The sequence below is a fragment of the Tachypleus tridentatus genome, chromosome 11 (assembly GCF_004210375.1).
Source record: "Tachypleus tridentatus isolate NWPU-2018 chromosome 11, ASM421037v1, whole genome shotgun sequence".
In the NCBI taxonomy this organism is placed as follows: domain Eukaryota; kingdom Metazoa; phylum Arthropoda; class Merostomata; order Xiphosura; family Limulidae; genus Tachypleus; species Tachypleus tridentatus.
In genome coordinates this window covers 47,721,841-47,744,132 of record NC_134835.1, presented here as the reverse complement: position 1 = coordinate 47,744,132, position 22,292 = coordinate 47,721,841, and the positions used below count along the sequence as shown (strand labels likewise).

The window sequence follows — 22,292 nt, the reverse complement described above, 5'->3', positions numbered from 1 at the left end:
TCTTTATTTATGTAATACATATATATCTACCTCAGCTTGTTAAAACACAAATATCCTGCAACATAATTTGGTGGGTGAAAGTGTTGATGAAACAAAAGAACCATGTGGTAACAAACACTAACAGTTAGACCCATATGTTACAAAACATCCAAGTAGATAAGTGATCCCATTTAATTAATCATGAGAATAACTAATAAAAAGTGCAAAAAAAGAATGTCTTAGAACAATACAAATCATAGCAGGGCAGAAAACTGATAGCAAAAGAACCAAATTGATGGTTAAAAACTTAAGAAGGAAGAATGTAAGGAAAACATGAAGTGTATAAATACAGGGCTAGCTAGTTATGAAAAATATTCTCAGCTCCTATATCACAAGAAGGTGGGAGATAAACCCATTCGAGAGAGAAAATCATCTCACAAGACAAACACCCTCAGGTATAATAGAGATGCATCCAATAATGAAAATAGAAGAGAAAAAGAAATAAGACTAACAGAATGGCATGAAAATCAGAGTTAGTACTGCAGCAAACAAATCCATATTTGCAAGTTCTAAAACTGAATAGGCCTGAGGATAAAACAACCTTCATACAAAATAGAAAATGGTAATTGTAAAGCAGATTTAGCCTCCATATGATTGTAATACCTGCTAGAAACATCAGTATACAAATGGTATAAATAAGTTGTGCCATCGAAAGTTGACACAGCATCTACAACATGTCCCAAACTCTCCATACAAACTGTGTAAGTAAGGCCTCCAACCAAGTTACAGAAGTTTTGATAGAGGCAGCAATAGTTACATCAAAAAGAACATTAAAGCAAAGTAAACAGTATGAATGTCAACAAGTATACTAATTTATGATAGGAAAACACTCCTTATGTAAGATCCCCTGAGTCATGTGGAAGCTGGGAGAGTGAAGAATTATGAACATGTGATGCATGTTGTGCAATGCCTCAAGAACATTTGGAAATTTCAAGTCTTTTTGTTCAAACTCAACAAGGTAAAACTTTCAGCACTTCCAAAGTAAGAATACCTAATATGAATTATGAAATAAAATATTAATATTATTGCTGTCATTTAATTAAGTTCTACTTGAATATTAAACATTCCAAAATACTTTGAAACAGTGTACTTCAATTTGTAGAGCAATACAGCAAGTGATCAATGCTTTTTATTCCATTTTTTCTTTTACCTAAATACACTTATCTTTTTATATTCATGTGTGTTGTCCCCATACAAGATCAGGAACCTAAATTTTGACAGAGAAAATAAAATATACCTAGAAATTTAATAATGTTTTTGCTTTGAAATATGTATCTCAAAGTTCAACTTTTGCAACAAGTTAACATTACATGGTTAATTTTATTCATATATCAAGTGAAAACAGTCTAAGATACATTCTAATGAAGAAATGTGTGGTTTAATTACTTTAATAAACCTTCTTTAGTTTCTATCAAAGAATAATTTCTGATATAACATACTAGTACAATCAGAAGTATTTTATATCAAAGAATGTTTAAAAATATAACATACACTAAATAAAAAAAATGTTTACTTAGGCTAAATTTTCTCAGTGTTTCCAAATGAGGCTCCAGTCAAACAAATTTTAAACTAAAATCTAACTAGTTATTTATTCTGTTTTGTTTGTTTTTTATTATGTTACACTTTAAAAACTTGAATGAACCCATCGATTTTGGGATAAATATTGATAGAAATTAAATAAAATCCATGTAACCCAAGCACTTTTGAAAGGTGGATATTCCTTCTTTAGTTTACCCCTGAAGAAGAAAGGTCTACCTTTCAAAAGTGCAGGGGTTATAGGGTTTTTAATTCATTTCTATCAAGGTTTCTTGAAACTACATGTTTTTCTGACATCCTGAATATTGATAAGTATTGTTAGACTAAGCCTAATTTTACTGATATTTTTTTATTAAAGGTGCACAAACATTACAACAAATTTCAGAAATGCATGATAAATTAATTAAAGTTAATGCATCAACATGTAGTGTATAAATGTTCACCACATAATACACAATTTTTCATTGTTTAATTCATTGCGATACCCAGAACTGAAGCTAAATGTCCTAAGAAATGTGTAAATCTTTACAATTAAAAAATGTTTATCATAATAATAATAAGATTTAAGAATTCACCATGAATATAATTGTGTTAGAGTAAACTACATGACAGACAATCACAAACCTTTTTAACATATGTGGTAACATCCTCCTCGGAGTAGGTTTCAGCACTGACAGCTCCTCGACGAACACGTCTTAGTGCTATATTTGGAACTGGTGAGAGTTCTTCATCTCTTTCATCTCCAGAAGATGTTACTGCAGAAGGTGTTTTCTGATAACTTGCTTTGTTTGCTGCCTCCTGCAAAAGTTATAATTTTCCTTGCTTGAAAATGTATTTGAAATAGATAATTTTTCTGTAAAACAAAATGCTCTTACTCTGTACCACTGCTGTGAATATTTAAGCACACACCATAATCCTTGAATCAAGCTTCTACCTCTACAAGTATCAATGTGTACTGCATGAGCCTAAAATGTAATCATTATTGAACCATAGTTCTCCATCAATAGGAGGTCAAACATCTCCCATGAGCAATAATGCTGAAATAATGGCTCATTCTTAATGAGGCCAATGAAATATACTAGAAGTGGAGAAAAAGGATGAAAAGTTGTGTAGAAATACACATTCAAGTGAGGAAGATGTTAACTTCAGAAATATATGCTTGACTTCTCTGCACATAAAAGAATTAGAATCCTATACTGATAATATGGTGGAGTAGCTGATGGAATAAAGATTTTACATAGATGAACTCTTTTTGAAATCTTAGACACCAGAAAAGCAAAACCTATATGCTGTGTCACCCACTAGGGAAATGGAGCATCACTTGGTTGGGGACTATTCTTCTCTTGCAGGGAATAATATTCACCCCAAAAAATGATAGAACAAAATGTAGTGTTAGAAAAATATTTTGCATGGTAATAGTGTCACATAGGTGGATGGAATGTAAGATTGTTTAACCAGTTATTATCTCTCAAGTGGTTGTGTGAGCATGAGTGTATAGTGTGGCTAGGGCAATAAGTCGAATCATACCATTCATAAAAACAGAACATTTCAGATATGTCAGGTTATGAAAATTAACAACAAAAATGGTCTTTCATCATTCAGCACAAATGTGAAAAGGCTTCTATACATATCTTCAAAGCCTTTCATCTTCATACATCTCTAAAACCCACATAACTTCATGAATAGTGGATGTACTAACCTACAAGATACATATATACATGACAACATTTCAGATATAACAGCTTGTTAATTTCCAGTGCAATGCAGTTTAACTTACCACAGCATACTCACAATCAAGCAGTATCTATACATGTGTAATACCTACATATCTTCAGGTGTGTAATCTATATCTTATCTTAGTTCCATTTTTGTTATGTGAGACTTTAGTTAATGTTGACAGTGCTATGCTGCTCGACTTTCCCATAAGTATTACAATAACTTAAATAGAATGCTTCTCACAATTTCTGACAAAAATCTTTATTTTAACAATTCTAACTACTCTAAAATATCTTGCATGAATGTAATAGCTAGTCAAATAACCACCAGATGTATATCAAAACCATTAATAAGGATTTGCAATCTACAAGTTATATATTTTAGTATGCAACAGAAGGTGTTAAATCATTTTGGTGCTACTAAAATGTATGGTATCAATACTTCCTTTTCTGTTGTTTCAAAAGACTGGGCTCAGTTGGAAGAAACAGCTCCAGATGTTCAATAAAATTTCCCAAACTGCTTGAATGATGTGTTTCATCATACACATGAAAAACGTTATCTTATTTCACACAGAGTGTAGTTACTTTCAATATATCTTTTTAATATACTGACAAGCTTTAGCTATGGCAGCTTGATGATTGGAAAGAAAATGCTTTACTAATCCTAATTTTCATGAAGTCTCCCGTGTAATGAATACTCTCTTATAGTTGGAACTAAGTGCTAGTTACTTCAACAAACTTAAAATCTTTCCATTTTCTGAAACCACTGAGGCATCACTAGATATCTAGATGTCTCAAATAATTATTTTACTTAAAAGGAAGTAATGATGTATAAGAAAATACGTTTATGAAGCAATGGTGTTTATAGAACAATGTCAACTCCAAGAACATAACAAGAAAGTTGTCACTATGATCAAATGACATCTAGTTTAAAAAGAACTGACACTATTAAGGAAAACAAAAGAATTATTTAAGATAGAGATTCAGAGAAAACCACTGATAAACTTCTGCTATGTGTTTATATTGGAAGAAATAGATGCTATCAAGGTTAAAGGTGGTATGAAACTTGGTGGTATGAAACTTGGATAGTGGACCAATGGTACAGTATTGGCTATTGTTTCAAGTGAATGATTACCTAACAAAAACTTTGAAGTTTGTAAAAACGAAAGAAGCTTTGACTAAATGAAGATACATCCCAAAGAGCTTAGAAATTCATAAACAAGAAGCCACCTGGCACTTTGCACTATGAACAGGCCAACAAATCACCTCTCCACAAGTATAAAAGGTTCTAAAACAGATACCAGAATATACAAAATCTTCAAAAATCTCACAAGCACTCTGAACTAATCTGATCATTCAAGAGGAAGGAGAGAAAATGTCTCTTACCATTAATAGAAATGCTAATTCTTGCCCAAGCTCTTTGTAAGTATTATAGTGCCATTCTTTCTTAAACATTAGTCATCATGTTAATAGTTAAAATGATTGCCTGTGATAAACATGAATAAAAATAAATTATGTGTGTGTGTGTGTGTGTAAGTATTACGTATTTGATGACTTAAACGTGTTATTGGAAGTCTTATTCTTGAGTCTTTTTGTTTTAACTGTAAAGCCTCAAGTTAGTACCTGTGTGCTCCATTCACCCACTGCATCCTCATCTCAAATAAATATTTCATGTAACAACAGGCAGTATTAGTCAAAACTTCAAAGGCTAAGCTGAAACAACCCACTCGGCCTGCCTACAAGTCAGCCCATGACCACGTTACACCACACTCAGTGAATATTCTGTTCTGTTTGGGTCCTCCTGGTCCAAGTGTGCTTTTAGATGCAAAATGAAAGCATGGAAACAAATAACAAAAAAAAAAGAAATATTTAGTAAAGGTATGCAATGAAAACCAATTGGAGTCAACTGTTTATAACTGGGAATGAATTCAGTTTGGGTTGGACAAGTTGTACTTTCAGTGATGAAATACATACAACTCCATCAAGAACAGATAAATGTTCAATACAACCTTCCATTCCTGCTGATGACATCAGAGCACATGGGGCATCCTTAGATATAAAGGTGAAGGCTGCTGATGATGTATTGGTGATAGGATTATTATTGGAATTCCTTTTCTGTACTGACTGCAATATATTGTTACTTCCAATATTATTTTCCCAGTTGCTTTTCAAAAATGAATTTTCATTTCTGAAATTTTAATTTTCAGATCTTTTCATTTAAAAAATAATAAAATGTTCTTTTTCTGTGGTGGCTCTTGTGCCATTCTACCCAGAGGATATATATATTTGAGCAAACAAATGCTATGCATGAAGTGAAGATATAATAATAATACAATACATTGTATTATACATGTACTACTAGTTAGTAGTGATTCTCAAATGAGATTTTGAGTTGCAATTCAGTGTCTCTTAATCAGGGGTTGTGAATCATTGTGCAATAAAAAAAAACTTATGTTATGGAATATTAAGGAAGCACAGATGTTCTATTAAATAGAAAAATGAGCTGTGAGTCCTGTTGAAACTAAAATAACATACAAAATACAAATGTTTTAAATGCAATATTTCTATGTGAAGCATCTTCCAAGATACCTTAAATTTCCATTGTAAAAGAAATTAAATTATGAAATGAAAGAACAGATCAATCAAAAAAATTAACATTGTAAACCTAAACATATTTAAATATACAACATATATTGTCCATTTAAAACATGAAATACATAGGAGTAATACTAATAATAGTACACCGTTATTTACAGTAATCTTTTTTTTTTTATTTTCTGATATCAGATGGTAGACATTTTAAAAATATAATAAAAACAGGAAAATATAATGGCTCAAATTTAAGACAAGATTTCTTCATAAGAATCTCAAAAACACAACTTGCCCAAGATTCACAGAATATGGATACATTCTTGTATTGCAAAGCTTGAAATATGTTCTGCTTATGTCAGTTACTTATGCAAAAGTGCTCACAAGTATGAAACATGCTAACATGTTATTTCAGTAATGTATTAAATAACTAATATATTATTGCTGTACAGAACTGTTTAGATTCCTAAAATAATTTAACAATTAATATCTATGTATACAGATAGTACAGTACTCTACTATATAATAAAACATATAAATTTATGCTAATTTAAGTCTAGCTTCCCATACAATGTTACAACAAAATTATGATTTGTTGACTTTTCACTAAATGTTTATGTATTTTATGTAAACAGCCACACAATTGCTTAAGCTACTCCCATGTAAAATTGTTTCAAGATTAAAATATCAAGACAACTATATTTTACAAATGTTTTGAAAGGGGTATGCCCTAGACCCATAGGAATTAGCATGCTTTGCATGTTGATCATGCTTCACACAATATGTGTTATATTTTATCTCATGTGAAACTTTGTGCACTTGGCCTTGGTTAAGTGATTCTACTTTTTATTTTCACTTTAGGCTTAATTACAAAAAAACAATACCTTCAGCTCACTTACTGTAGTGTAATAACATTTTGTTATTTTTATTTTTGTAGTTGTTTAATAAAATCTTCTCAGACCTCTTTGATCTTGTGTTGTTGACAAATGCAAGGTAAAAATTACCAAGGATTTGAATGAAGTAGTGTTTCAGGTAAGCCTTATGTCTATGTATCAGGTTAAATGCTCTCTCACGTTATTGTTAGTATATGAACATGTAGTGAAAGTGTAAAATTACATTTCTAAACAGCATAACTTAAATCTTTTACTGATTTGTTATTTTAGGTTTTGAGTTGATTAAAATTACTTGTTTGAAAGTTTCTTAACCTTACCAGATTCAATATAAATGACTAATCATAAAAAGATAAACAATGAAACAGTTCAAACCAAAATATTACAACTGGCAAACAAAAGAAGAAACAATGAATGGTATGACAAAGTCAAGAAAGAGAAAGCAATCTAATTTTAATTTTAGAGACAAAGTGTCAACATCAAGAAATTTTGGTGAGAAAAATCTGCTGCAACATGAAGAGAAAAATATATATTAATTTTTTTTTTTTTTCCAATATTATAACAGTTTATAAACTATTTTACATATAATTTAAGGACAACAAGGGATCTATTGGTTCATCATCCCATCCACTAAATCAAGCTTTAAAATAAAAACATTTAAAGCCAGCTCTTATGATTCAAGTATCTATTAGTCCTTTCCTTAAATGCTCTTCAGTTAAATCCTTGATTGCTTAAGCATTCTATGGGAGATGGTGAAACTGACCACAGTAATTTAGACATTGATGGTAAGTAGAAAAATTGAGATTGAAAATAGATGAAATACAAGAATCAGCCAATATTTTTCCATTTAAAGGAGGTCAAAGATTGGATATGGTAGTTTATTTTTCACTTTTTCATATCAGTAAACTACAAGAGAACAGTTAAAACTTTTTTTAAAGTTCAATCATATTCTGGCTAGTCTTTAAGGTGTATACAAAATCTTGCTATTACTATCAAGATCTTTATGGTACAATCTCTATTTTAACATTTTAACTAACATTTAATATACTTTACAAACATGTTAATATATCCAAAAATTCTTCAAAACTAAAATCAATCATTCATCAAATTTGTACTTATCCATTTAATTTTATGTTTCTATGTTTGGATGTAACTTGTAATTTATAGTAAGTTACTGTATACAGAATATTGAATTTGACAGACATGGCATTTGTCATGAGAAATCAGCCTAAAATATAGTAGTAGGTAAACTTTAGCTTATAACTATATGCAGCGATTTGAAAATGGGAGAAAAATTATGCTCTTAATCAGTTTTTGCGTCAATGAAAGTAAATTCTCGCTAAGCCCTTAATGTGTACAACGAAGATACCACTTACAAGTTATACCCAAGCTAATGCTACTACACTAGTGTTCACGGACAATGTCAACGTATATGATTATAATATATATACATATACAAGTTACAAATAAATAAAATTTTACCCGTTCTAGTTTTTGAAAATATCCCCTCAGAAATGAAATAGGATTTTCCGGACGGCTAATACATAGTTGCACGATACAGTCCTTCAAAATTTGTTGGATTTTATGGTCATTAACATACTGTTCACAATCTCTCAAACTTCGATCCTCTTCGTTAGAGTCCATTTTTCACAAATTGCAAGAAGTTTTTTTTTCCTTCTGTATAAGTGCTTCCCTCTAACGTTAGATTGTACACTTAAGTTTAAATGTTACTTTTGTTTTGCACTTACTGAAATGTTAAAAAGTTCCTTTAATGCATGATAATTTTTTCAAAGATAAAACATGTTATTGATTTTCTAATTAAAATAAAATTAAAACGAAACATATCAGGTATTGAGACTAACGAACTATTTTTAAGTGGTATTAAACAGCGCATGAATCTTTGTGGGTAACGTTAGGAAGTATTACTCCCAAGTTGTTTGATTAGTCGACAAAGTAGAAAGTGAGACCAATGTAGAAAAATTTAATATATTTTAATACGGTGTTCGGTTAGGTTATTATATTTAAAGTTGGTGTCAGAATATGCTTTTATATAGAAATTGAACGCTTCTTTCGAACAAGAATTTGATATTAAAGGTTGGTTAATCGTTAGTGGTAGTAGTTCGCACCCTTACCATTGCCACTAGTAGTGGTAGTAGACTTAGCAAAACGAGCAAGTAGGCTTATGCAAGTACAAAGAAAAATGGCTGAAACCCAATGTCAGTGGTATGTATATTGCTTTTAATGTTTATATTAAGTTTGAATATGTAGGGATTAATATCCGTTGAATAATTATTGTGTCATGTAAATATTTCCAAGTTTTTGAAGTAGGGGTTTCTTTGATTTTTAAAGTGAAATACTGAAAATAAAAACAATTACACGAGTGGTTTCTACAGTAAAGAAATAGTAAATGTAAAGTAAATTATTATTTAATAAGTAATGAAAAAAGTCATGCCTGTAAATTGACATTTTGCACAATGTCTGATTGTGACAGTGCATACAAAATTCTTTATATCTAATAACCTGATACATTGTGAAAGTATTAGATAAAATGTAACAGATTGAAGTACTTTATTACTACTAATATAAAAAGACCCATGTTGATAAAATGAATGAAAACTGTCAACAATCAGATGTTAAAAATCAAGTATGAACTTAAATTTACATACTAAAGTAACATTAAGAGATTTTGTATTCATTTGGTTTCATAATTGAGATACCTACTTGTATGACAAAGTAAATTGTTGTCAAGGCAATGTATCATCTACTTACAGTTCTATTACATTTTTTGACATTTTGGTAGTTGAAATTGGGCAGACGTATATATATATATATGTAGTACAGATCACACAGTTTATCCCACAGTCTATGGCTTTGTTTTCCAAATTTAGCAATTAATATGTATTTAATGATGATAGCTGATGAGGATGTTGTCTTTGTCTGCCCTGTGTTCCCAACTTTGGAATCTTCTAGGTTTTAGGTGGTTCTAATGGATTTTATGTTTCAGGTTTGTGATGTTTTATCCCTGTCACCTATTTCTTATTCACATTGTCCTTTTTTGTTATGTGAACAATCTTCCTAACATATTGGTTTTCCTCCATTCCCTGATATTTAGGTTCTTTCTTATCCATTGACCTTGCATTTACGTAGGGAATTAACATGCTATCCCTTAAGGACTTCTGATTCTTTTGCCTTTTTTAATATTATCTATTTGTTTTTAAACTAACATTTGTTGAGTTATTTGGGTGATGACTCCCAAGTGGTATGTCTTCCATGTGCCCAATATTCTGGTTTGCTTTTCACCATTACTAACTTTTTATGGTATCTTCCTTCCCTACACCTCTTTCTAAGGCTCTCCATAGAAATACTGAGGGATTTTTTACCAATATCTTTTATCCTTCTTTATCCTGCATTTCATCTTTAGCTCTGGTGTTTGCCTGTATATCCTGATTTCACCTGTCTTTTCATTCTCTTTGGTTTGTCCATCTTGGGGATTACAGTTTTGGGCCCTTCCCTTCACACTTCTCTCTGCACCTTAGGTGTTTTGTTGAATTATCCAGGCTTTTGGATAGTATTTCTGTGCTTAAGGACTGAGATTTCATTATTACATGGATGACTGGCTTATTCTAAACAGGAATCAGTCAGTCATATCTAGCAGCTACTTTCTGTGGCAGTTTAAGGTGGGCTAGTTAGTAAAATTGGAAAATTCCTATCACAAACACCTATTTTATATTTTTACCATTTGGGGGTATTTTTTTTACACAAATATCAATCAAGCACAGCCTTCTCATTTATGATTTATTTGAATGGAACGTTTAGCTCACAACACCCTCTTGGTTCTTTCACTTACTGCTCACAAGGTTTTATTATTTTTGGGGATGTGGTTTTTTCCACAACATCACTGGCCATTCTCAGTTGTGCACATATGAAATCCCTTCAGATGGTACTTTTTAGATGATGGAATCTTTATTAGGATCCTTTCCCATTCTCATTTCTCTTCCTCCTTCCATTCAAAACAACCTACACTGGTGGTTGGATGAAACCCATAAATCATGTGGTGTGTCATGGACATCTCTGGGGATGGTGAGTATGGTTCAATCACCAGGAAGCTTCGGGCCATTGGTCTGTGAATGAAACCCATTTGCATATCAGTTCTCAAACTGTTGAGCCTTGCTTCATTTCCTTCTCAATCAACATTGTCTGTGAATAATTCATACAGATGTTCTTATAGTGATGACACATCACCCACAATGGAACACCTTGTATAGAGATTATGTTTTTTGAACATTGGATATCTTATACTGGACCCATGCACATCACATTCACTTTATTGCATGTCATATGTGGGGTGTTTTCAGTCTTGTCATAAATTGACTTCTGTGCCTCAACCATATACATCCCATGGGTGGGGTTTTCCCCATGGTGATGCCTTTGCTACAGTTCTCAACATTACGTTATTTCTATTCTGGTCACCTGTAGTTTTTCCACTGGCTCTGGAACTCTATGCCTTTAGTCTAGATTGGTCACACAAGTATACCCTTAAGTATACCCATCCATCCAGTTTATTTCATCTAGTGATTTCTCATGTCAAGTCTACTTGATTGTTCCCTCTTAGTCAACTTCATCTTGGTTTCCAAGGTTACAACAACTTTTACTCCTCTTTGTTCACTTCTTCGTCAACATAAATGACATGTCTCATACACCAACTTCATGCCTGGTCTTCATCTAATTCATGGCGAGATGATTTGGTTTTACATCTTGAGTCACTTCGTTGTTAGCTAGTTCTGTCTGGCCATCTTCCATGGCAGGTGGAAGGTATTTTGCAACTGGTCTACTAGCAGGGGATTACCTTCTGACAAGCCTAATGTGGCTCATATGGGAGAAGTTCTCACATGTCTCCTTGACAATGGGGTTTTGGTCTTATAGCTTTCCAAGTATTGAATGGGCTTTATTCAATACTTTCATTTTCCTATACCATAAGGTTTTTACTTCCTCTGTTCTTACCATGCTCATGTGTTCCTTCTAGATTCTTGATTAATTCATAAGGTCCAACATTCCCTTACTTTACTTTCATGTTTCATCTTTTCTGTAAAACATATTTTCTTCTCTTAGCCTATGGACATAAAAGGTTGGGTTTGTTTGCCAGTCACATTTCATGTAAGTTTTATCACTTAATGTGTTTTCCTTATCTGGATTGTTTCTTTCTCCTGTGGACCTCAGCAGCTCAGGAGGACTGTTCCTTCTTTCTCATTCCCATCTTTACCCTCAGCTGGATCTGGCCAGGCTTCTGTGTCCATTCAGGGCTCTTTTTTCACATCTAGCCTGTATTGCTACTCTTCACGGTTTATGTTCATGACTGTCTGATGGCAAGCCTCCTCCCATTATGATCTTTCACCTGCTACCATTACCAGTTGGGTCTGGTTTGCTGTTTGAATGGTCTTTTCTTTTCAGTGTTTACTCCAGCTGTCCTTCTGTTAGATCCAACAGACTCTTCCTTGCTTCTAATGTGAAAGAAACTGTGCAATCCAGCATATTGGCTATTGCCAGTATGTTCATCTCCCACTATCTCCATCATAACGAGGTTTCCTCTATGCCCCCATCTTACCTTTACCTGAATGTTGGTATCTTGTTGGCAGGGTTTGTTTTTCAGAGTGAACCACTCAGAATAAATCCTCACACAAGTTTAGGTTGTATATCTTCTTTCCTTGATTTCTTCAGTCTATGTTGCAGGTGTTTGTGGTGATACATGGTTTTGTTCTTAGCTACAGTTACGAGAGAAAGTGTTCGTACCCGTGCGTCCTGAGTAGTTTTTGCTCATAACTTAAAAAGTATCACAATTAGGCTAATAGACGTATAACATATAAATATTATACTAACACACATCTACGTAAATTTTTATGTAAATTAAACTACAAATAAACTGTTTATAAACAAATAACTGAAAATAGGAGGAGCAGAAAGTGTTTGTACATTTCAGAACATGTGAAAAAACTGATATTCCCTTAAAAATTTTGTTTAGGTTGCCAAATAAACTACATTATACCATTCCATAACCAGACACTGGGTTCATAATTATTGGAATTTAGCCAGCAAAAAATGTACTTCAGACAGTTTAGTGCCATCTTCATCATTATCTGCGTGGTCATCGTGGCGAAGAGGAAACAACTGTCCAGTGATTTAAAAAACTGAATTATTGTAAAATACAAGTCTAGTGTCTCTTTCCGGTATTGCTACACAACTTAATGTGCCAAAATCGACTGTTCAAAACATAATTGCCAAGTTTAAGCTTACAGGATCAACTGATAACCTCCCTCGTTCCAGATGTCCCACCAAAACACGTAATGACATACAGAAACTGGTAAGGGAAACTGGGGTTGAAGTAAGCACCTCTACAGTTACGAACATGTTATGCTTTTCTGGGTTCAAAGCATGTCGCCCTCGTAGAACTCCATATTTAAAGCCTGTTTATTTAGAAGCACGTGAGGTATGCAAGTAAGCATGTAGATAAACCCTTTACCTATTGGAAGAGTATTCTTTGGTAAGACGAGACTAAAATTGAGCTTTTTCGGCCACAATGCTGTTCGCTATATTTTCCATAAGAAGGGGAACAAAATCTTCCAAAGAACACTGTTCTTACAGTTAAACATGGAGGTGGCTCAATCATGCTATGGGGTTCCTTCAGTTCTTCTGGTGTAGGCAGTCTTCACCGCGCCAACGGAATCATGAAAAAAGAAGAGTACGTTGATATATTAGGCACTTGTATCAAGAATGATTCTCGGAACTTGTGGCTTGGGAGTGGTTGGATCTTCCAGCACGACAATGACCCTAAGCACATATCGAAATATCTGCAATCCTGGTTGCAGAAGAACCATATAAGCATTCTGGAGTGACCATCCCAATCTGAAAACGTTTGGTATGAGTTGAAGACCGGGGTTCATCAGCATCATCCAAAAAACTTGCAAGAGTTGGAGGCCTTCTGTAAAGAAGAATGGAAGAAAATACCAGTCGAGTACTGTCAAACGATCATGGAGGGCTATGAGGAGAGATTGGGCTGAGTAATTCACCTGAAAGGCTACACAACTGACCATTAAAGTAGATGCACAAACACTTTCTGCCCCTACTATGTTTGGTTATTTGTTTATAATCAGTTTATTTGTTGTTCAATTTACATAAAAATGTATGTAGATGTGTGTTTGTATAATATTTATAATATACTATACTTTCATTATTTTAATCATGATACTTTTTAAGTTATGAGGAAAAAACTACTCACAATGCAGGGGTAAGAACACTTTTGTCGTAACTGTACCTATCGTTCTTGCTTTTCACCAAGATGTTATTGCTATTTGGATGATTCCAGCCTGTTTCAGAGTTGGATGAGTTGATTTCTTGTAAGAAACATCCTTTTGATGCTAGATATCAGTTTCCCATATCAATAGCTCAGTGCTATTCTTTGTGTCATACCCTGGAATTGAAGTGATTTTTAATTGCCTGGTTCTTGGGTTTGAGGTGCAAATGATATATCCTCATCCTTCCCATACATGGATGTTGGTATCCTGCAAGGAATTTTGGATGAATTTGACTTATTTAGTACAATCCATCATGTCCTAGACACTACACTCATGGGTGCATCATTGTTTACCCACTTTTCTCATTATGGAATTAAATTACAATATCTTTTAGTGGTTGGATGTGCACCTTATTTTCTACCTTGTTATCTTGCACATCCCTGTTCTTGACAAAGAATATACCTGGCTCAGAAGTGATGAGACTCCCCTTTTCAGATTTTTCAAGTAGGCTATAATTTAGAGGTATCTTTCAGATGCTTTTGGTGGGTGCTTCTGTTCTTCTCTTGCACTGGTTCCTTTTACTAATCAATGTGTGATTCTAGCTAATCTTGTAAGTGGAGAGAAGTATCATATTAGAAGTTATAATTTTCTTTTACTGTAAATGTTTTTCTGATAGGTAATTCTCTTTGTTCACACTTCCCACCCTTTCTCCACACTTTATTCTGGTGCTGATGCATTTACCAAACTTTGAAGTGACAGTTCAGTAGAGTGAGTCATATGAACATATTTTACTTTTGGTGGTGAGGAGGTGATGCATTATGATGATTTGCGTGAAAGAAATGTTGGAATCTCGCAATTCCAGTATAGCAGAAGTCTTGTGGCATGTTTTAGAGGGTAGCACTGAGCAAAAATAGCTAATTTAGCTAAATAGCACCTATTTGAAATACATTTTCAGTGTAGGAAAATTATAACCTCATTTGGATTTGAGAACTTTGTTGTATACACTTAAAACACTTCTTTTTTTAAATAAAGAAACAGTTGCTTTAAAATAGACAATAATGAGTTTCCTGTCTTATCAAAATTCCACTTATTTCAGCCTTTGGGCTGAGCATGACACAGTAGTTAGCATGCCAGGCTCTTGATATGTGGGTCCATAACTTGCACTCCATTATTGGAAACAAAAATGATGCTCTGCATTTTTGGACAGTGAGTGTTTCATAAGAGAGAAGATCAAATCCCACTATTTTCCATAGAGCATCCTGAGAGTTGGCTTGGTGCCTTACTTCTAATTTCTCATGTCAATCTAAGGAAGGATTAGATTAGCACAGATAGCTGTTGAGTAGCTTTGTGTAGTCATTCAAAACTAGAGTTTAGTCTTCTGTTGCTTTATATGTCATAATTTCACAGAGGTTTTGACAAAAATACCAAAAAAAAAGGTTAGTCAAATTTTTTTTAGAGAACATGGAAAACATCAAAGAATTAATTTGAACTCTGATTATTGTGATGATAAAGTTTCTTAATGGTTTCTTCTGGGACTGATATTTATGTTCATAGTATTACTGTAAGTCATCAGAATTTGCTATGTCCAAAACTGTAGGAAATTGTGATTCAGAAAGATTTTGAAGACTTAGTGAACAGTCAAATATATTTCAAAAATAAATGCAAAAGTTTGTATTGTTGTCAGGCTGGAATAACTAAAACCATGTTGATAATGATAATTTAGAATTTTTTAATATGAGAGTAAGAGAATTTTTATTTTGTGTGATAACTGGTTGGATTTTGTTATGGATATTACATTCATTTTCATCAGCTGTATTGAATTTATCGATTTCTTTTCTAAGGTTGCAGAGTGGGACTAATCAAGTTCATAGCCAGTTTAAATTATATGAGCTCTGAAGAGACACTGATATCTTCTCTTTATAATTGTAAAAAACTAAAGATGATATAACAAAAAATTTTAAATGTATGTATAAATTACATATTTTTTACTTTCATAGAATTGTAATGTTTACTGAAATGTTGTAGCCTATGGTTGGTTCTGATCAAGGAAATGAAAGTCTGTAGATAATAATTGCTAAAGTAAACCATTTTTTTCAATATTTCTAACAATGTTACTATGGTGGTTTATGAATCAAGTGTTTTTTTTAATAATCTAAGCATAAAATAAACATGTCTACTGCAGTGATATTTTATCATAAAAAAATTTAATCTTCAGGTTTTAGTAACTAAAGTTGGTCAGTAAATGTGTTGTTGATAGTAGTTGTGAAATTGTAAAACATTATTTCATTAAAGTCTGTGTAACTTGAGTGTTGTTTTATATATAAATTATGTATTAATTTAGGTCCCAGCAAAGTAATTCCCAGTTTAGTTCTGAAAACAAGAGTAGTAGTGACATGTCTGCAAAAGAAGCATGGGAAAATGCAAGAAAAGCCTTGAATATGATTAGTAATAAGGAATCGAGTACAGATGAAACTTCATTGCAACCACAGATACATCAGTTCAGCAACAACATGCAGTACTGGCAGCCAAGTTTGTATGTTTATCCTGGGTAAGATTATGCTGTTTTATGTATAGATAAGCCAAATTTAGTTTTCATGGGTTATTATAAAATACAACCATTCAAGCTCTGTTAAACTTCATACAAAATTCACGTGAATAAAGCAGTATAGAGGTGCAGCTTGACTGTGATAAAAAGTTTAGTGGCTGAAATACTGTTATTAGCCATTCATGAAAGCTAGCTTTTCCTGACATTTTTTGGCCCCTTTTTGTTGGTTATATCATTTCTCTTGTACAAAGTACAATATTTAAAATTTTAAAAAATGGTCAAAAAGATTTTTGTGAGTGGTTCAAATTTTTGAGCTTGTAGTTAAGAAATTTACCAATGACTTTGGTTGTGGATTGGAGTCAACATTAAATGTGTAGTGTGGGCATGTATAAGTGTACAGTAGGCCTGCAATGTTGTTTTGAGTGAAACTGTTCCAGGGTGCTTGTCATTTGTCAGACAACATGGGTTTAGGCTGGTGATCTGAGGAAGTGTTTAGTTATTTCTTCAGTAATGTTTGGTACAAGCTACATTTAATAATAGGCTTAATTTCAAACAGTTGTTTAACAGAAATTTCAAAATTAATGTTTGCTGATTGACTCGCTGTGTAGTGTACACACTGACATTGAACTTGATGACTCACTAACTGACTAATTCACTGATCTGATATTTTTATACAGTCAAGTTTTCTGAGTAACACAAGAAGCTTTCATGTTCTACTGAGGTATAATTTTCACAAAATTTCTAGGTGTTGCATCACACTGATATAACAACATGCTCCATCTAGCAAACATTGCTAAACATCTAAATTAAAATGCTGCTTACAACACTGTCTTCTTCCTTTAACAGTTCTAATGCACAAATTAAATAACATTAAACTGTCCATTTACTTTTTTTTTTTCACAAAGGGTCATGGTATGCAGATGAAATGATCTTATCATTGGGTTGATTTTCCCTAGGTAGATGTTCAAGTCCACTGAAAGTTCTGTCCTTGACAGTCCTCTTGATATGGTTTTGAGAGGAATCTCTGTTGTTTTTTTTCAACAGGTTGCTTTCAATTATAAAATTTTATCTGAAGCTACTTGGCTTGCTAGCTTTCTTCCACAAACTTTAAGAGGCAATTAAAATGTATGTCCTTTGGCTTAGACCATCTATTTTTCTCGATCCTCTGACTCACAATATTATTATTTTTTTAGTACAACACATGGTCAGATGGCTCTTTTCAACTTTTTTTTGTAAAGTCATACAATGTTACCTTGATGAAATCCAGTCTTTTTAAGTTGTCTGTCAAACATCAGTAATAATGGTGTGTTGCCTTTAGCTTCATGTGCTGCTCTTTGATAACTCATAATTGCAATTTTCTTTCTGGAATGACTGCAAATTGTAACAAAGCTATAGTCATTTATCCTAAGTAGCTTTACACTTGTAACATTACACATATATACTTAAATTTTATTATTTTATTATCCTTTGAACCATGTCTAACAATTAATTGCACCATATAAATTGTAAAGAATTACGTGGCAAATGTATATGATTATGATATTGAATTACACGACATACAAACTACTTACAAGTATACCTCATAAAAAATTAATATTTATTTTACCTTAACCTAAGAAGTTTTCAATTTTTGTATTTAAATTACTTTTATAATAATAAAGAATAAACATGAAAAACAAGAAATAGTACTAACTTTTTCCTCTCACTGTTGATAAAATGTATTCCTACTTTTTTATACTAATAACCGCATTAAATCATTTCTATTTAATTTAACAATGTTTCATAATTGTTAACAGTTTTTCTGACTTTCTAACTGTGCAACAAAAGCTTTTAAAAATTTAGCTAAGCTCAAAATAGACAATTTTATGTGCAGTAAACAGAACAATACATCAATTGATTAAGAAAACCTTTGGTTTTCTGTTTTTTATACATAATATAGTCTGAAACTTAGAGACAGCTTTTGGCCAATTCTAAAAGATTGGGTGTGGCAAGAGAAGTCTGATTTTCTATTTATTATGCTGTAACTAAATAAAGTTGAAAGGTGTGTAAATTATCCTTTCCCTGAATAATGAAAATATCATAATGAATAATTTACATTATATTATATACATCTCAGAAGGATGGTAAAATAATTGGAGAAGAGAAAAGATTTGGATAAAACATCACAGTTCTTATAATGAGGTAGATTGAGAATTTCCTTAAAGTAAGAACTTAAAATAATACTTTTTATTATTCACATTTTGATACTGAATTTGTTCATATACATTGACAACAAAGTGGTTTAATTAAATTTTGAACCTGTGAAAAGCTGTAACATGCACTTTGACCTACCTGAAATGAAATGGTTAATCATGTGGGATTTGAGAGTTTAAATTGATTAGAACTCTTGGTATGATCTGGGTATGATAATTGGGTAAACCTTTCATAATGTTCTACAAGTTTGGCTTGGGTCTTTCCTTTCATTTTTACCTTACTTTGGAATATTGCTTTGGATGCTTTTTTCTATTGTGCTCTCTGAACCTTTTAGATAATGTGGCATCCAATGCTTGATAGTTGTTATTACTTTTAGCTAAAAGGCTGCTTAATGCTGTTAAAATTGGTTCTTTTAAAGAAGCAGCAAGATGAAATCCTTATTGTTTACTAGTCCACCTGTTTACTTTCAATTATTTTGAACTGAGTCAGATATACCTTCCAAGGTACCTTCTTGTCCTACCTATTTATTTCGTGATTGGCTGATATTGTGGAACTGGCCAGCTAAATTCTGAAACTTTTATTTTATAATGATATGGCTGGATTACTTCAGGAAGGTTTTGCAGTCATGGATAGCATGGCATTAGTGGTAACAGGTGTAGACCAAATAGTTTCTTTTCCATATTTTATAGTAAATGGTGTTTTAAGTTGGAAATCTTTGCTGGATGAAGAAAGAAGTGCAGTATGCTTGAACTGTTCATTTACTAATTAATTTTTTAGTTTTATTCTGTTTATGATTTTTCTGTTATCATATTTCTGTACTTCATAGGTTTATGTTTGTACTTGTTGTAATGCCTCTATATGTTTCTTCCAATAGCTTCATTGATTTATTTTTCAGTCATATTTTATCTCTTAATTGTTTAGATATTACAAATTTTTCTTTCAACTCCCCTCTTTATCTTTGTTCTTGATATTTTAATTTTCTATCTTGCTTTTTTAGATTTTGTCTATTCTTGATTTTTTCAGAGCTTTATTGCCTTTATCAAATTTTCTATCTTGCTTTTTTAGATTTTGTCTCCTTGATTTTTTCAGTATAGTTCCTATACACATTTGTACACGTTAATTATTTATACTGTAACTTTTGATGCAGTATGTGCATCTTCAAAATATCTTGTAGGCTTTTAGTGAAGACTGCAAGATTTTTGTTCACAAAAAACAATTTTTTTAATGAAATGTTTTTACTAAAGATTTGTGTATAAATATATTGTTTAGTTATCAGTTTCAGTGCAAAGTGTTTTTCATGCTATGATTAAAAAAATATTATTTTCAGTAAAACTATATTTTGTTTGTTATTTTTTCTGCCTAAACTATGTGAGATTTATAAATTTGACTGATCTCATAATAACTATGATAAAAAATTAGGGAATGAATATAAATTATACATACTTTTTTATTCTAGAATGACTACAGATTATAGCACAAAAATACAAATGTTTAGTATAAAAAGGTTAAGTCTCCTAACATTATATATTATTGTTATTTTTATTATATTGATCTTGCAGTTATGCCCTGCTAACATTAATAGAACTTTTATTGATGTGGAGAACATGCACCCAAATTACCATGTCTATTAATGTAAAGCTGACTGTTAGACTTACAAAGTTACCGTCTTGGCTTTGTTTTAATGGACTAGTAATTTATAATATATAGTCACATATCAATTATTGTGTATTATATATGTATAAATATTATTAATATTTAGAAATAAGTTATTAAATTTATTTTTCTTAAAATATAAAACAGTAATTGAAGAAGTAAAGAATTATCTTCTAGCTACAATGTTTGTCCATGGTTGCTGTGTAAGTTGCTAAGCCTTTTAAAATTTTGCATGTGGAGGATATGAAAAAAAACTTTTTATATATACAGTTAAATAACCAAAAATGTCACATTAATGTATCATTGCGATAAAAGTTCACTCTCTCCAACTGGGTTGTTCAGGAACATTGTGGTTCCTCTTCGTCCTCTTTCGTGGAAGGTTATTGAGTTTAGCTGGTTTTTTGTTTTTCTTCTATTTTAACTCTTTCTGGGTGAAGGAGTGAAGTTAGTCATAATTAATATTATTCATGATCGAGGCAAAGGTAGCACTGGAGAAAACAGCCAGAACTTGTCCCGAAAGGCAGATGGCATAATAGATGTGAACATAAAACGCGAAACGATACAACCCAATTCAGGGCATGGCAATAAAGTTGCCTTGGCTGGGATCTAAAGATTTGATGCCTAAGATTTTGCTGTGGGGGGGAAACGGGAGTGCCCCGAGAAAAACCCACTTTCACATGACAGGTGGCGAAAGATTTACCTGTCCTGTGCTCGAGACCTGAAAAAGAAAACACATAATATTTACGTGAAGTTTGCCCTTTAAGTACTTTGTTGTGTAATTTGTGATTCCTGAAATATGTTGTATGGTGAAATAAATTTGGTTGCTGCACTGGTTAATTTATAGAGTGATTAAAAAAAGCATAAATTTTGCCAGTGTGTTTTATTGGAAGGTGTTGGTGTAGAATTTTAATTCTACAAGTTAATTCAAACAAGTTAATTCTACTAGAAGAATAAGCATAATATTTTATGTTTTATTTTTGCAAGAAAACAACTTGATTCATTGAAGTTACCTTATACTGTTATGGGTTCACTTTTACTTTAGTGTTCTTTGTTATTATAGGTTTGGATATTCAGGAATGGAAGCATGTTATCCATACTATCAGAATCCTTATCAAGTAAGTATTTTTTTAAGTTATTGCCATTTAAATGTATAAGAAATATAGACACTTAAATATTAAAATTACAAAATATAATAATCATTACACTATGTCACAAAAGCTGTCTGAGGCAAAGGTCAAAGCTGGTGTCTTCATTGGACCACAAATAGAAAAGATCCTGAAGTGCACAGAATTCCCCAAGAAGCTCAGTAGGAAGGAAAACAAAACTTGGGGCAACTTTTTGCAGTGGTTTGGGGCTTCTTGGGTAATCACAAGGCTGAAAATTATGTGGAACTGGTTGAGGCTCTGGTGAAGAACTATGGCAAAATGAGCTGCATGATGTCCATGAAAGTCCACATCCTTGACTTTCATTTTGATAAATTCAAGAACATGGGAGCATACTCAGAGGAGCAAGGCGAGTGCTTCCACCAAGGTATACTGAACTTTGAACGTCGCTACCAAGGAGCGTATAACGAAAACATGATGAGAAACTATATTTGGGAGCTGATACATGAAAGTGATTTACATTACAGTTGCAAATCTCAAAAAACTACTCACTTCTAAAAATTTTTGTATAACTTTGGTATAAGTACATGCAAATCTTGATTCATATGTAGTTTTATTCAGACCTTATGTAAATAAAAATGTGCAGATTTGTCTGTTTTTACATAGAAAATAGGTTAATTTCTAAATTTCATTATCCAGGTCACAAAAGCAAAGTTTGAAGGAAATAATGGCCATTTTCAGTA

General features: G+C 32.3%; 2 protein-coding genes across 5 annotated transcripts in view; one reads left to right on the top strand and one right to left on the bottom strand.

The window, feature by feature from the left end:
* LOC143232104 (cAMP-dependent protein kinase type I-alpha regulatory subunit-like) overlaps positions 1 to 8,444 on the bottom strand; it is a 43,351-nt gene extending 34,907 nt beyond the window's left edge. For all 3 annotated transcript variants that reach the window (XR_013017377.1, XM_076467178.1, XM_076467180.1), the window contains exons 1-2: positions 8,252 to 8,444; positions 2,200 to 2,373 (exon numbers count right to left, since the gene is read on the bottom strand). Coding sequence is in view for 2 of the 3 variants with exons in the window: in XM_076467178.1 (XP_076323293.1) it covers positions 2,200 to 2,373; positions 8,252 to 8,413 (336 nt within the window). In the remaining variant the exon portion in view is untranslated. The remainder of the gene's footprint in view (positions 1 to 2,199; positions 2,374 to 8,251) is intronic.
* A 235-nt stretch (positions 8,445 to 8,679) lies between these two features.
* LOC143232103 (leukocyte receptor cluster member 8) overlaps positions 8,680 to 22,292 on the top strand; it is a 55,238-nt gene continuing 41,625 nt past the window's right edge. For both annotated transcript variants that reach the window (XM_076467177.1, XM_076467176.1), the window contains exons 1-3: positions 8,680 to 8,992; positions 16,397 to 16,603; positions 21,507 to 21,561. In XM_076467177.1, coding sequence (XP_076323292.1) covers positions 8,952 to 8,992; positions 16,397 to 16,603; positions 21,507 to 21,561 — 303 coding nt within the window. In that variant the 5' untranslated portion in view covers positions 8,680 to 8,951. The remainder of the gene's footprint in view (positions 8,993 to 16,396; positions 16,604 to 21,506; positions 21,562 to 22,292) is intronic.